The sequence below is a fragment of the Culicoides brevitarsis genome, chromosome 3, assembly GCF_036172545.1.
Source record: "Culicoides brevitarsis isolate CSIRO-B50_1 chromosome 3, AGI_CSIRO_Cbre_v1, whole genome shotgun sequence".
Classification (NCBI taxonomy): Eukaryota; Metazoa; Arthropoda; class Insecta; order Diptera; family Ceratopogonidae; genus Culicoides; species Culicoides brevitarsis.
Genome location: NC_087087.1, coordinates 13,552,151 through 13,565,780, shown reverse-complemented (window position 1 = coordinate 13,565,780; position 13,630 = coordinate 13,552,151). Strand labels below are relative to the sequence as shown.

The 13,630-nt window shown below is 26.7% G+C and overlaps 1 protein-coding gene across 1 annotated transcript; it reads left to right on the top strand.

Annotated features, from left to right (window-relative positions):
- Positions 1–5,903: 5,903 nt before the first annotated feature.
- LOC134834316 (beta-galactosidase-like) lies at positions 5,904–10,675 on the top strand. Its single transcript, XM_063848936.1, has 5 exons — positions 5,904–5,928; positions 5,979–6,142; positions 6,199–6,413; positions 7,354–8,645; positions 10,278–10,675. The coding sequence occupies exons 1-5, from the start codon at positions 5,926–5,928 to the stop codon at positions 10,461–10,463; spliced, it is 1,860 nt and encodes a 619-aa protein (XP_063705006.1). The 5' UTR covers positions 5,904–5,925; the 3' UTR covers positions 10,464–10,675.
- Positions 10,676–13,630: the final 2,955 nt, after the last annotated feature.

Below are 13,630 nucleotides of genomic sequence, written 5' to 3'. Positions count from 1 at the left end.
TCACACAACTAAGATACTTTACAAGTTTTTAATTTATTCAATTTTTTGCACGTAATAACGTAATGAAATTTTAAAAGCAATTTCGCAAAAATATGTTTTCACGAAAACTCAAGTAAGTTAAACAACTAAGATACTTTAAATTTTTATGAAAATTTTTGAAATTTCTTCAATTTTTTTTAATTTTTGAAATTATTCGTAACCTAACGTAACCTTTTAAATATTTATAAAATTATTTCTAATTTCAGTTATATCGATTTTTAAGAAAATTTTAGAATTTAGTTCTCTTTAGCTATTTTTTATTTTAAAATTTTTCGTAGTAAAAAATATGTTCACGAAAACTCAAGTAAGTTACTTGATTTTCATTTCTTCACGATTTTTTTATTTTATTTTTAAATCAAACGTAACCTAACGTAACCTTTAAAATTTCAAAAAATTTTTAAAAAAATATTTTTTTGAAATAAAATTTTAAAAAACAATATTTTACTAAAAATTTTTAACTTTTAAAAAAATTTTTTTTAAGCTCTACGTTACCATAAACGTAACCTCTAAAAACCAAAAAAATACTACCTCACTGTATCTTTGCCATCCTTCCTTTTCATTTACATCATGATATGTGCATATTTAATACCTTCCTATTTTTTGTGTGCGAAACAATGATTTTATGGTATTTTACGACCATTTGTCTTATTTCCATTCAACAACGATTCAACACTTTTGTACAACCCGTCATCGTTGTTCATCGTTTCTCGTTGTGTTGCTCCATTTGTGCGTAATATGTCTTCATTTTTGTTCATTATTTACGCCTTATTGCTCCTCACACCGTCGGCAAAATTGGGTAACGAAAAACAATAAACCATGTGTGTGTTACCTGCGTATGTTACAATCTTGACCTTTGCCGACCGAAGACCGGTAAATGGCGCACAAACAAAAAAAAAATTCTGAAGTGGATTTTGACCTGAGAAAGACGAATAAATTTATCGTACACACAAATTTTCGTTATTTTTAGTATTTTCCCTCAGAAAAAAAAATAAACAAAATAAATACGAGAAAGAAAGTTCTTTTGGTTGTATATTTTGATATTCAATACGGTTTTTGGGTCTTCTTGATTGCCATACAATGTGCTCGGTATTTATGGCAGCTCCATTTTTGGGGATAGAAAAGCAGGTGAGTGTGCCGGAACAAAAGTTTTTCCGAGAAATAATGAATAAAGATGATGATAAATTTGCTTTATACAGAAATTTTCTGATATATTGTGTGGAGAATTTGTAAAAGGACATTCGTAACTTTGTTATGAGAAAAAGTTTTTGGACACATGCGGATAGGAATAACAATAACAATAATCTTTTTGTGTTTTGATAGATTTTGATCAATCATCACATTTTCATTCGTTTCGAGTATTTTCGTTCATGCATTTGGAGAAAATACCAACAAATTGTGGAAAACTTAAAGTTTGTAGAATTTTTTCTATAAGCTTTAAATTTTCAATTAAAGTTTAGGTTTTCAGATCTTAAGTTTTAGTTTTCATATTTTAGGCTTAAATTTTTAGCTCTTATCTTCATAAATATTTTTAAACCCAAAGAAATTTTTTTTTCCTTAACAAGTATCATTAATCCTCCAATTTTTCCCAAAGTTCTTAATAGTTAGAATCTTGAGGGTATTTTTTTCTTAAAGAGCATAAAAATTGCTAGAAAGTAGCGGAATCATTTGAATTTTGGGCTATCGTGAAAAAATTTAGTCAACAGAACACCTGAACCCCTTTTTATGCAAAAAAATTCTAAGGAAATTTTTTTCTCCTTGAAATGACCTTGAATGTTTGAATTTTTCTCAAATGTCTTAAAAGTTAGAGCTTTAAGGGTATTTTTTTCTAAAAGAGCATAAAAATTGCTAGAAAGTAGTATAATCATTTGAATTTTGGGCTATCGTGAAAAAATTTAGTCAACACATCATCTGAACCCCGTTTTGATGCAAAAAAATTCAAAGGAAATTTTTTTCTCCTTGATTTGACCTTGAATGTTCGAATTTTTCTCATTTTTCTTAAAAGTTAAAGCCTTGAGGGTGTTTTTTTCTTAAAGAGCATAAAAATTGCTAGAAAGTAGCGAAATCATTTGAATTTTGGGCTATCGTGAAAAAATTTAGTCAACTGAACACCTGAACCCCATTTTACGCAATTAAATTCGAAGGAAATAATTTTTTTCAATATCTTTCAATTTTCAGCTTCTATTTAACTCAAAAATTATATTCCAGCTCATCAGCAATTCTCGCAAATTTTTCCGTAATTTCAACAAACAAATTTTCCACAATTTAAACAGGAAAATTTTGATGACAAAATCCACAGAAAGGTACGTCGACATATTTTCATAAAATTTTCCAATTCCAACACAAATCAAATTTATATTTGCAGACTGAATTTGTGGGCGCAGAAAATACACAAAGCAACATTAGAGACCAGGTCAACTACCTTATCCTATCTCTGTCCATAGCTTCATGTACATCTCCATTGAAAGTGATCTGGTTTAATTTAACAACAAATTACACCTACATTTGTCATACGATGTGTAATAAAATGTTACACATAACACGAAACAAGTGAAACAATTCATAAATTTTGCATTATATAATATCGTCGTCACAAAAGTGAGGAGCAAAAGGACGTACATATTGCAGTAGCCATTTATTATTTGAATAATTAAAATAAACATCAACACATTTTGTTTTGCCGAATTCCTGAAATCTGTGTTTTAGAACGTAGCTATGGCGAAAATAATCATCAGTGAGGATAAAACGAGAAATATCTTCTGTACGATTTGATGTTCGGTCAATCATCATAATAATAATAATAATTGCATAATAGTGGTCAATTTTGTTTGCCACGAACACACAAGAGGGATAAACTGCTGCGGCAAATCGAAAATTTGCATTTAAGCTGAAAATGATTGAGGCACCGAACTAAACGATTTTGCGTTAGATTAAAATTGAAATTGAATTACAACTTTCTAAACTTTCGTTCGAACGCAATTTTTCGGCAAATTGCATTACATGCCAATCGCAGAATAGAGAATTTTCGTGAAAATGGCAAAAGCACGGGATTGTTATTGAGCTAATATTTGTTTTGTTTTATCGAAATTGTTTGATTTTGAATTTGACGTTCAACTCTAATGAAAAAATGTTCTAATTTTTATTTTATTTTAGATGAAAGAATTCTTCGCTGAATGGAAAAATGGATTCTGGGTAAGTAATTTTGATATTTTAAACGAAACTGATTGAATTGCTAACACAAAATAGTTTACAAAACGTTTGTTATTGTTTATTGAAAATATTGTTTCAGTCTGGGAGGAAAATTTTGCACATCAGACGTAATTATCATATTGCGACATTAATGTGGATTTTCTAAAATTTATGTTTAGTTTTATCGAATTTCAAAGGGATTTTGTGGAAAATGCGATATTTTACTCGTCGATCCGTAATTATTTGATAACTAAATGTATTTGGAAAATAGAATGGAACTTAACTTAACAAACGAAAGCTGCGTTGGAGTGTTCAGTAAGGTTTGGTAAGGATACTAAGTTGATAAGTTTAAGACACAAAGAAACAATTAAAACACCTTTTTAATTCCTCAATTAATTGATTGTTAAGAAATAATTCCTCGAACTCCAACTTCTAATTTCTAACAGTTTTTTCAGATATCTTTCAGATTTCATCGAAAATATAGCATGAGATTTTTTGATGTTTTTGTGTAAGTTAGGCCTAAAATAATCGAAAAACCCCAAGTTTAAAATCCTAAAATGAACTTTTTAGATTTTAGACATTTTTAGTGGATTTGGTGGTTTTCAAGTACCTCTTTGACATACCTAATTATACTAAAAGTGCCTACAAAAACTGAAGCTCATTTTAGAATTTTAAATTTAAGTTTTTTTCGACTACTTTAGGGCTAACTAACACAAAAACATCAAAGAATCTCATCTCATATTATTTTTCGGTAAAATAATGGAATCGGGTAATGTGATAAACAAGCTCAGGTTCTTAATAAAACCCGCAGAAACAGACTTTAAATAGAATTTTGGGAGCTTGATAGTTTTTTTAAATCTTCACGAGGATCTTATCATGAAAAAATCCTCAAGAAAGTTTATTTTATGACACGCATGAAAAGGATACTGGATAGCGAAACCAAAATCACACTGTACAAGTCGCTTTTACAACCGCACATCGATTACTTAAGTACGATCATGATGCTGATGAAAGATGAAGATATGAAGACGATACAAAAGATTTGCAACAAGGCACTGCGAGCGATTTTAGTTAAAGACAGATATGCAAATGTGAAGAGTATGCTAAATGACGCGGAGTTACTTGACGTGAAGCAAAGAGTTTACTTTAACGCTCTGAAACTTATTGACAAAGCCAAGAATGATCTGTTCCCGGAATACTTGACAGAAAATTGACAACAGTAGGCGAATCACAACCTTACGACATAGGAGCAATTTCTGGAGCTAAAAAGTTCTTTAAACTCCTCCAGGTAGATTATGGACATAGGTTTTGTTTTATATTTTGCTTCTTAAAATAAAACCACGAGGTTTGGACTTCATAATATTTTCTTTCACGACTTCACTCGGATGAGACTCGGATGACGACTAACTTGCTATTTGCCTTCCTTGCTATCTTCTTATCTTCATTACTTTCTTTCTCCTTAGTAACTACTACTAACAACATTCTTTCTTTCCTCCTACTATTTTCCTATACTCTACAGGTTTCGAGCTCCTTTAACTTTAAGAAGGCTTTAAGAATCGATGTCTTCAAAACAGATCACTAAAGAAAGCCTTGTAAAGAATAAAATTTATATTAATTAATCCAAATCTAGAAAAAAAAACTTACCAATTAACCTAAAATCCTTAAAACATAAATCCACCGCTGTTCATTTCAATTCATTTTCATTAATTGAATAAACATTTAAAAGAATTTTTTAAAATTTTATGTACTGAAAAAGAAAACCATAAGAAATTAAGGTAAATTCATGTAATTAGTTTGTACATTAGTCATTTAAAATTTTACTTTGATTTACCTTAAAGCATCTTGAATTAATTATTCGAACACATTATCTCATACATTTTTAATTTTCATATCCAAATTATTTAATTTTAAAAATGCTTAATAATTCATCCCAAAAAATACGCTCTTGTTAATTATTTTTTTTTTACAAATGTCTAGAATAAATTCATTTCAAATCGCTGACTTAAATACTTTCCAAACATAAATTGACAAAATCTAACAATTTCAATCAAAACTAAAATCATCATTACATAAAAGCGATTTGTTCCAAATTACACAAAATGAAACCAAAATTAAATTACGACATCAAACATTTTTGAATATTTATCATTAAAATTGCAATTTTAATCACTTATTCACAAAAACATTCCAGATAAAATTTTGTCACAAAAACATCGGAATAAAATAAATTATTATCAGAATTAAAGTAAATTCCCCTGAGTAAAATTCAAACATATTTCCGAACATAATCGTCATAGATTTAAAACGTATTTAAATGGTGATTAGGTCAAAATGTGTATTTACGCAGAAAGCGACATACAGAATAGGTTAAATTTTGCGGACGACAATGTAAACGACTCAGCATAATAAGGTGAAGGCAAGTTACTCGAATAAACAACAACAACAAGGTTTGCATATTAAACACATAAATACGCAGACAATTGTGACATATTTAGTCGCATGCTAGCGATTACCGTGATAAGTCTTGATTGTTTTTTGATCGACAACGAAGCTGATAACGAATTGTCTCTTCTTCTTCTTTTTCTTTTGTTTCTCATTTAAACGAGATAAAAAAAAATGAGAGAGAAATTCGTGTTTATAATATTTTTACTCAGTGTCAATTCAGTGTTTGGATCGAATTCAACGCAAGACGAAAAAATTATGGTAAAATTTGTATTTTAAAAAATAAAAAAATATTAAAAAATTATTTTTAGAGTAATCGTACCTTTACCATTGATTACGAGAATGATACCTTCCTGAAAGACGGGAAGCCTTTTCGTTATGTTTCGGGATCGTTTCATTATTTTCGGGCTTTGCCTCAGAAATGGAGAGAAATCTTAAAAACCATGAGAGCGGGAGGTTTAAATGCAGTCGATATGTGAGTAAGAGTGCGATAAACAAAAACAAAAAATGTAAACAGAGAGGAAATTTTAGTTATATACAATGGTCGTTGCACAATCCAAAAGACGGCGTATACAATTTTGAGGGTATCGCGAATGTATCGGATGTGATAGAAGCTGCTAAAGAAGCCGGTTTGTACGTCATATTGCGTCCCGGGCCATATATTTGTGCAGAAATTGATAATGGAGGCGTCCCGTTTTGGTTGTTTAATAAGTATCCGGGGATTCAAATGAGAGTGGCGGATAAAAGTAAGATTTTGAACTTTTGAAAAGACTTGAAAAATTACAGATTTAAAATATTTTTTAAGAAAAAACTAATTTTTTAAGATAGTTTTTAACTTAATATGAATTTTTGAGGTTATGCTTTGACTTTGAATTGACCTTGAACTTTCAAATATATTTTTTAACTGACAAAATTTTTGATAAAATTTAATTTTTGAAATATATTTTAAATTATTTAATACTGAATTTAAGTAAAATAATCTTTAATTTTAAAAATTAGCTATTTGATCAAAAAATTTGACAGCTGTCAAAGAACTTGAATATTTGTTCAAATGTCATCATTTTTGAGTCACTTTTTTTGAATATTTACTTTATTTAAAATTTGAAAATTTATTTAAATATTTTTTATTTTTTTAATTTGACATCATTTTTTTTATTGAAGCTGTCACAATTTTCAAAATTTAAAATTTGATCATTTTTGAAAAAAAAGCGCAATTATTAACGTAATTTATCAAAAATCTCTTAATTTGCTTAAAAAATATTTTATCAAAATTTTTGACAGCTGTCAAAAAAATGACAGATGGATATTTAATTAAAAGTTCAAAAATTTTTGAGCATTTGTAGTTCTTTTATCCAATATTTCCAAAAAATGTTTAAAAATACTTTTTTAAATTTGACATCAATTTTAATTTTTAAAATTGACAGCTGTCAAAATTTTCGGAAAATTTTAATTTTCGAGGAAATTAAGGATAATTTTAAAAAAATTCAACTTCATTTTTTAAAATTGGTTCGTATTTTGCTTCAAAATTTATGACAGCTGTCAAAAAAATTTTGACAATTATCTTAGATATTTGTTCAAATGTCAATTTTTTAAAGTAATTTTATTTAAAATTTATTTTTGAAAAGAATTTAATTAAATTTGACATCTTGATTTTGAATTTTTCAACAAATTTCTATATTTTTTCAGATTACATGACCGAAGTTTCCAAATGGTACGCCAAGCTAATGCCTCATTTCGTGCCCCACTTTTACGGAAATGGCGGCCCAATAATTATGGTGCAAGTTGAAAACGAATACGGTGCCTTCAAAAAGTGCGATAAAGTCTACAAAGAATTCCTGCGAGACGAAACTCTCAAATACACAAACGACAAAGCCCTTTTATTCACCGTCGATCGTCCTTTTGATGGCGAACTCGAATGCGGGCGCATCGAAAATGTCTTTGTAACGACAGATTTTGGTCTCGCCAACGACACGGAAGTCGATGCCCATTGGAAAGCCTTACGCGAAGTGCAACCCAAAGGCCCGCTTGTCAACACAGAATTCTATCCCGGTTGGTTAACGCATTGGCAGGAAGCGAATCAGCGCCGCCCAGCAGAACCTCTCGCCGCGACGTTACGAAAAATGCTCAAAGATGGCGCTAATGTCAATTTTTACATGTACTTCGGGGGAACGAATTTCGGATTTTGGGCGGGGGCAAATGACTGGGGACTCGGAAAGTACATGGCTGATATCACGTCTTATGATTACGATGCGCCATTGGATGAAGCGGGAAATCCCACGAAGAAATTTCATTTGTTCAAAGACGTTATTCGGGAATTTCTGAAGGAAAACCTTCCAGAAACCCCCGAATTGCGTCCCACGATGAAACTTGAAGACATTTGTCTCAAACCGAAAATGAAAATTCTCACGGATGAAGGTAGAAAAGCGCTTGGAACGCCGTATGACCTTGAAAAGACCTTCAAAACGCCCCCTACCTTCGAAGCATTGAATCAATTCTCCGGTTTTGTCTTGTACGAGACAAAATTACCCAAATTCACACGTGACCCGAGTCAATTAGTCGTGATGGGATTACGTGATCGTGCCACTGTCTATGTCGATAATTATCTCGTTGGCGTATTATCACGTGAAAATGCCATCAATTCGTTGCCAATTAGCGCCGGCATCGGTGACAAGTTGCAGTTGCTCGTGGAAAATCAAGGTCGAATAAATTTCCAAGTAGCGGATGATTTGAAGGGAATTTTAGGAGATGTTACTTTGCAGTGTTACGACGAACCGTACGTCACAAAATTGGAGAATTGGACAGCGACGGGCTACGATTTTGAGGATTATGCGAAAATTGAAGAAGTTGCCTTTGGGAACAAGTCAGAGGTTGAAATTTACAAAAATGGCGTTTTGAATGAAGGACCTGTGATTTTTGCGGCAGAATTTGATTGTGAAGAATTGGCTGATACTTATATTGATTTGACGAAATGGTCAAAGGTGAGTTAATTTTTTTTTAATTTCATGAAAAAAAATTTTTTTTTCAGATTTTTTTGATGAAAATTATTTTTTAAAAATATTTTTGTATTAAAAAATTGCTAAAAATTCTAATGCATATTTATAATTTTATTTTGAAAAAAAATATCTATCAAATAATTTATTTAAAAAAAAAAATTATGCATTAATAAAATTAATTTAAATTTTGAAAATAAAAAAATAAATTTATTCAAAATTAAATTAATTAAAAATTTTAAAAATTTTAAATTAAAGAAAAAAATAAATAAATTTGAATAAAATTTTATTTTATTATAAATTAAAATTATTGAAATTTTAATTTTTAAATTAAAATTTTATTTAAATTAAAAATTTACCAATTTTAAATTAATTGATAATTAAAAATTAAAATTAGAAAAATTTTCAAAAAAAAAAAAAACGAATTCTACCGTGAGATGAACGATGTTCAAAAAATGTCTTCCGATTTTGATGAAATATGATGAAAGACCTTAAAAAATTAATTTAAAAGCTTTTTTATAAATTCAAAAGTTTTTAAACTTTTTGAAAATGGAAAAAATTTTTTCTAATTATTTTTTATATTCGATATTAATTGTGAAATTCCATGTAATAAACGGTAAAAAATATTTTCCAAAAATTTTAATTGATTTTCAAAATTTGGAGGTCCCCCGAACAATTTTCGCCAAATTTCGATGATTTAGCCTCATTTTGAAGTTTGGAAAATTTTGGTATAAATTAAGAAAAAAAAATTTTTTTTTCGGAAAATTTTTTTGAATTTTTTTTGAGATTTTAATTTTAAATTTAATAAAAAAATAATTTAAAAATAATTATTTTTGATGAAAAAATTTTTAAATTTTCAAAAATTTGAAACTTTTGATTTTAGCCCTTATTTTTTAATTTTATTTTTTTCAATTTAATTTAAATAATTTATTTATTTTTAATTTTAAATTAATAAAAAAAAATATTTTTATTATAATTAAAAATTAAAATTATTATTATTCAAAAATTTTATTTATTATAATAATTTAATACTATTTAATTTTAATTAATTAATTTTCCGAAAATATTTTTTTCCAACAAACCTTAAAAAAAGCCTTTCCTTAATTGTAACTTTTTGAAAATATTTTTGCTAATTTTTTTTTTTCATTTTTTATCAAAAATTATTTCCAAAAAATTTTAATTGTTGAGCTCCTGAATGAATTTTCGTATATTTTTTTCTAATTTCCAAATAATTTAAAAATATTTTTATTTTTGATGAAAAATTAAAATTTTGAATCATTTACAAATTTTTATTAAAAATTTCATATTTTCAATTTAATTAATGTATTTAAATAAGTTTAAAAATAAATTAAATTTAATAAAATTTTTCTTTAAATTAAAAAAAAAATATTTTTAAAAATTAAATTAAAATTTAATTTTTTTTTATAAAATTTTATTTCTTAATGAATATTTTAATTTTAAAAAATTGTTAATTTACCTATAGAAATTTTTCATTTTAAAATTTTCTTAAATTTTAATCATTGAATTTCGTTAAAGCCTCCAATTTTTTGTAGCAATTTTAGTAATTTTTCTCAAAAAATCTCTCTAAAAATATTTTTTACATTTTTCTTTCAATTTCAGGGCGTTCTCTTCGTAAACGGCATAAATCTCGGCAGATACTGGCCCGTTGCCGGTCCTCAACGCACCAACTACATTCCCAAGGAACTTCTCCAACCAAAAGGCAATCGCATTGTCCTCCTCGAACTGCAAAAGGCACCTTCCGACAAGTGCGTCTCCTTCAGCAAAGTCGCTTTATTAGACGATTAAAAAGTTTTTGCGTGACAATCCATTTCCGCTAAAAGGTCAACAAATCAAATATTTGTCTTTATTTTTTTTTCGTCTTACGTGTTTTCGACGACGAATGAAGGACAACCACACATAGCATAAGATTTTCTTCTAAAACATGTAAGGCAAATATTTGCCAGGAGCCTCGAGCATTATTTACCGAGATAATAGACATAAACTGCTTCTTTTTCTTACGCCATACGTTTTCTTCGTCTTCTTCTTCGCAACGAAAGCCTTACATGCAGCTTCATTTGCATTTTCCTCCATAATCCACAGAATTTGCTCGTGATTGCGATCTAATGTTATGTTTTCAGTTAAAATTTAAACGAAATTTATGCAAAGAAAAAATTTTTTTGGAACGTTACTTGGTCATAATGTGACAGGGAGCACATTACTGCATTGGGAGAAATGCAATGAAGAATCGTATAAAAATGTCATTTGTAATAACAATGATAATTTTATAGCTGCTGCTGCGAGGATATTCGCAAAAAATTGAGGTAAAAATGTTTAATGGCCCAGAAATTTAATTTTTCTTTTGGGATTTTTTGACAAACAAAAAAAAACAACAAACAAGGAAAAACAAGTCAAATTATTATTTTATTTGTGTTCAAAGGCAGGAACAATGAGGAAAAATGTTTCATTTTACACGATATTTTGTTTTATTTTTATTTGAATTAGCAAAAAGCGATTTTCAAATTTTTAACGGTCAATTTTTGAATTGACATTTATGATTTTTTTTTACATTTAAATTTAGATTTTTACTGATTTTTTACTTTTTTTTTAATTTTAGTTCAAACTAAAAATTTTAATTCTTATTTAACTTAAAAAAATCAATTTTTATTTTTTTTCTAATAAAATTTAATAATTTAAAAATAATTTAATTTAATGAATTATTTTAATTTAATTAATTTTAATTAAATATTTTTTCATTTTTGAATTTTGATTTTTTGATTGATTTTATAGTTAAAATTATTTTTTTTTTTCAAAATAAAATTAAAGAAATTCATTAATTAATTTTTTCTTGTATTTTATTTAGAATAATTTTTATTGAATTAGCAAAAAAGAAATTATTTAAATTTAAAAAAAATTATTAATTTTTTTTATTTGTACAAAAAATTTTTTCATTAAAATTTTTTTTTTCATTTTCAAAAATTTTAGTTCAAACGGGTAATTTTTTAATAAAATATTTGAAATTTAATAACTAATTTTTTTTAAATACCTAAATTTTAACAACTTAAAAATTATTTAATTGCATGAAAAATTACATTTTTTTTCAATTGGCTGTAGCTTGAAGTCCGTTTGAAGGACAAAAAAAGTTCATTTTTAATTACTAATTTAAATAATTAAAAATTTTTTTAAAATTTTTAATAAAAAAAATTGAAAGTAAATTCAATTAAATCAATATTATTAATTTTACTTCAATTTTTAATTATTTTTTTTATAAAATTTAATATTTATTCAAAAAAATTATTTTTATTGAATTAGCAGGAAAGCGATTTTCAAATTTTATCGGTTAACCGGTAAAATTTTTTTATTTGTGATTTTTTTATTTGTAAATTTTTAGCAAAAACTTTAGTTTTTTAAGATTTTTTATATTATTTTAAATATTTTTTAAAAATATTTGGGAAATTTAAGAGAAAAACGAATCATTTTTAACAATTGCACCAACTTTAATACTTGCAAGGATTTTCCTTCTTTTGTTAAAAATCTTCGGCAATGACAAACTTTTTGGAGCCCAGCTATCAGAGAGAGAGTAACACAGAGTAACATTACCAATAAATGCATTTATTTTCCAGGCAGCAAGAAAAAAAAAGAATAAATACAATTATATTGAAGAATATCTATTGGCATAGTGTCAAATTTTCGCCAATGTGCACCGCATACGAGACGACACGAGCGAGAGAGAGACATGGATCCAAAAACTGAAATCCGAAGCGTATCACACATGAAATGTACACCGAAAATCGGGTACATGTCAAAGCGGTTTTAAAATTTATAATAGGGTAAAATTGAAAAGTAGCCTTAAGCGGAACAAAATTGTTTGGCTTTATCTCCAAGTAGGAGCCCGTCGATGTGTTTTTGTGTATCAAAAATACATAAAATAATAAACTAGACACGAATGAAACAATTTATACACATTTGCGACTCATTTTAAAACAATTCCTAAAGGGAATGTGGCGCACAGTATTTAACGACTGTTTGATGATTTTATTTTTTAAATAATTTCCGAGTTCAATTCGATGTGAAATTCCATCGCTTTTCTTCGTGTTTTTGCGTTTGAAAAAGGTGGCAATGATAAATAGACGGAACCCTTTTAATATCAAGGGTTATTAAGACACGAAATTACTTAAAGCAAAGCGCGTCCTTGAAGTAACGAAGGAATTTAAAATATTGAGGAAGGTCGAGATGAAAAAGGATTTCGATTAAGAAGATTTAAATGGTGAAGATAATTATTTTATTCGTGGGCGCGGATATAAAACGAGGATTAAAATGATTTTTAGTACAGCTTTTGAATTTAATTTTTTTAAATTAATTTAAATAAAATTTTCTAAAGAATTTCTATTTGACCTTCAAATGTCATTGACGATAATTTAACTGAAATTTTATTTAAATGATTTTAAAAACTAAATTTTTATAATGTTTATTATTTTTTTAATTTTTATTTCAAATTTATAAATTCTCATATTTATTTTAGCAAAATTTTTTTTAAATTTTAAATATTAAATTTTTATTTTTAACTAAAAAAAATAAAAAGGATTTTTTTAGAAAATTTTATGAAATTATTAATTAAACATCTCTGCCTTTAATATAAAATTATTAATTTAAAAATAAAATAATTAATAAAAATGTATTTAATTTTTTTATTAATTTTTAATTATTTTATTTATTAATTTTTTTTTTATTATTTTTTTTAATTTAAAATTAAACTAAATTATTTATTAATTAAATTTAATTTAAAAAATCGTAAAAAAATTAAATTTAATTAATAAAAATTATTAAAAAATAACTAGTTTTATATTTTAAAATTTTTTATCTCCTAAATTTAAAATTTTCAATAAATAATTTTTATTTGATAATTTTTTGACTTTCTGTGATTTTAAAGATGGTCATTTAAGCTTTTGTTAACATTTTAGAATTTTTAATAAATT

Coding starts and splice junctions, on each gene's coding strand:
- LOC134834316 (XM_063848936.1), top strand. Junction 6,143..6,198: donor GGTTTAAATGCAGTCGATAT/GTGAGTAAGAGT, acceptor AGGAAATTTTAG/TTATATACAATGGTCGTTGC. Junction 6,414..7,353: donor AATGAGAGTGGCGGATAAAA/GTAAGATTTTGA, acceptor ATATTTTTTCAG/ATTACATGACCGAAGTTTCC.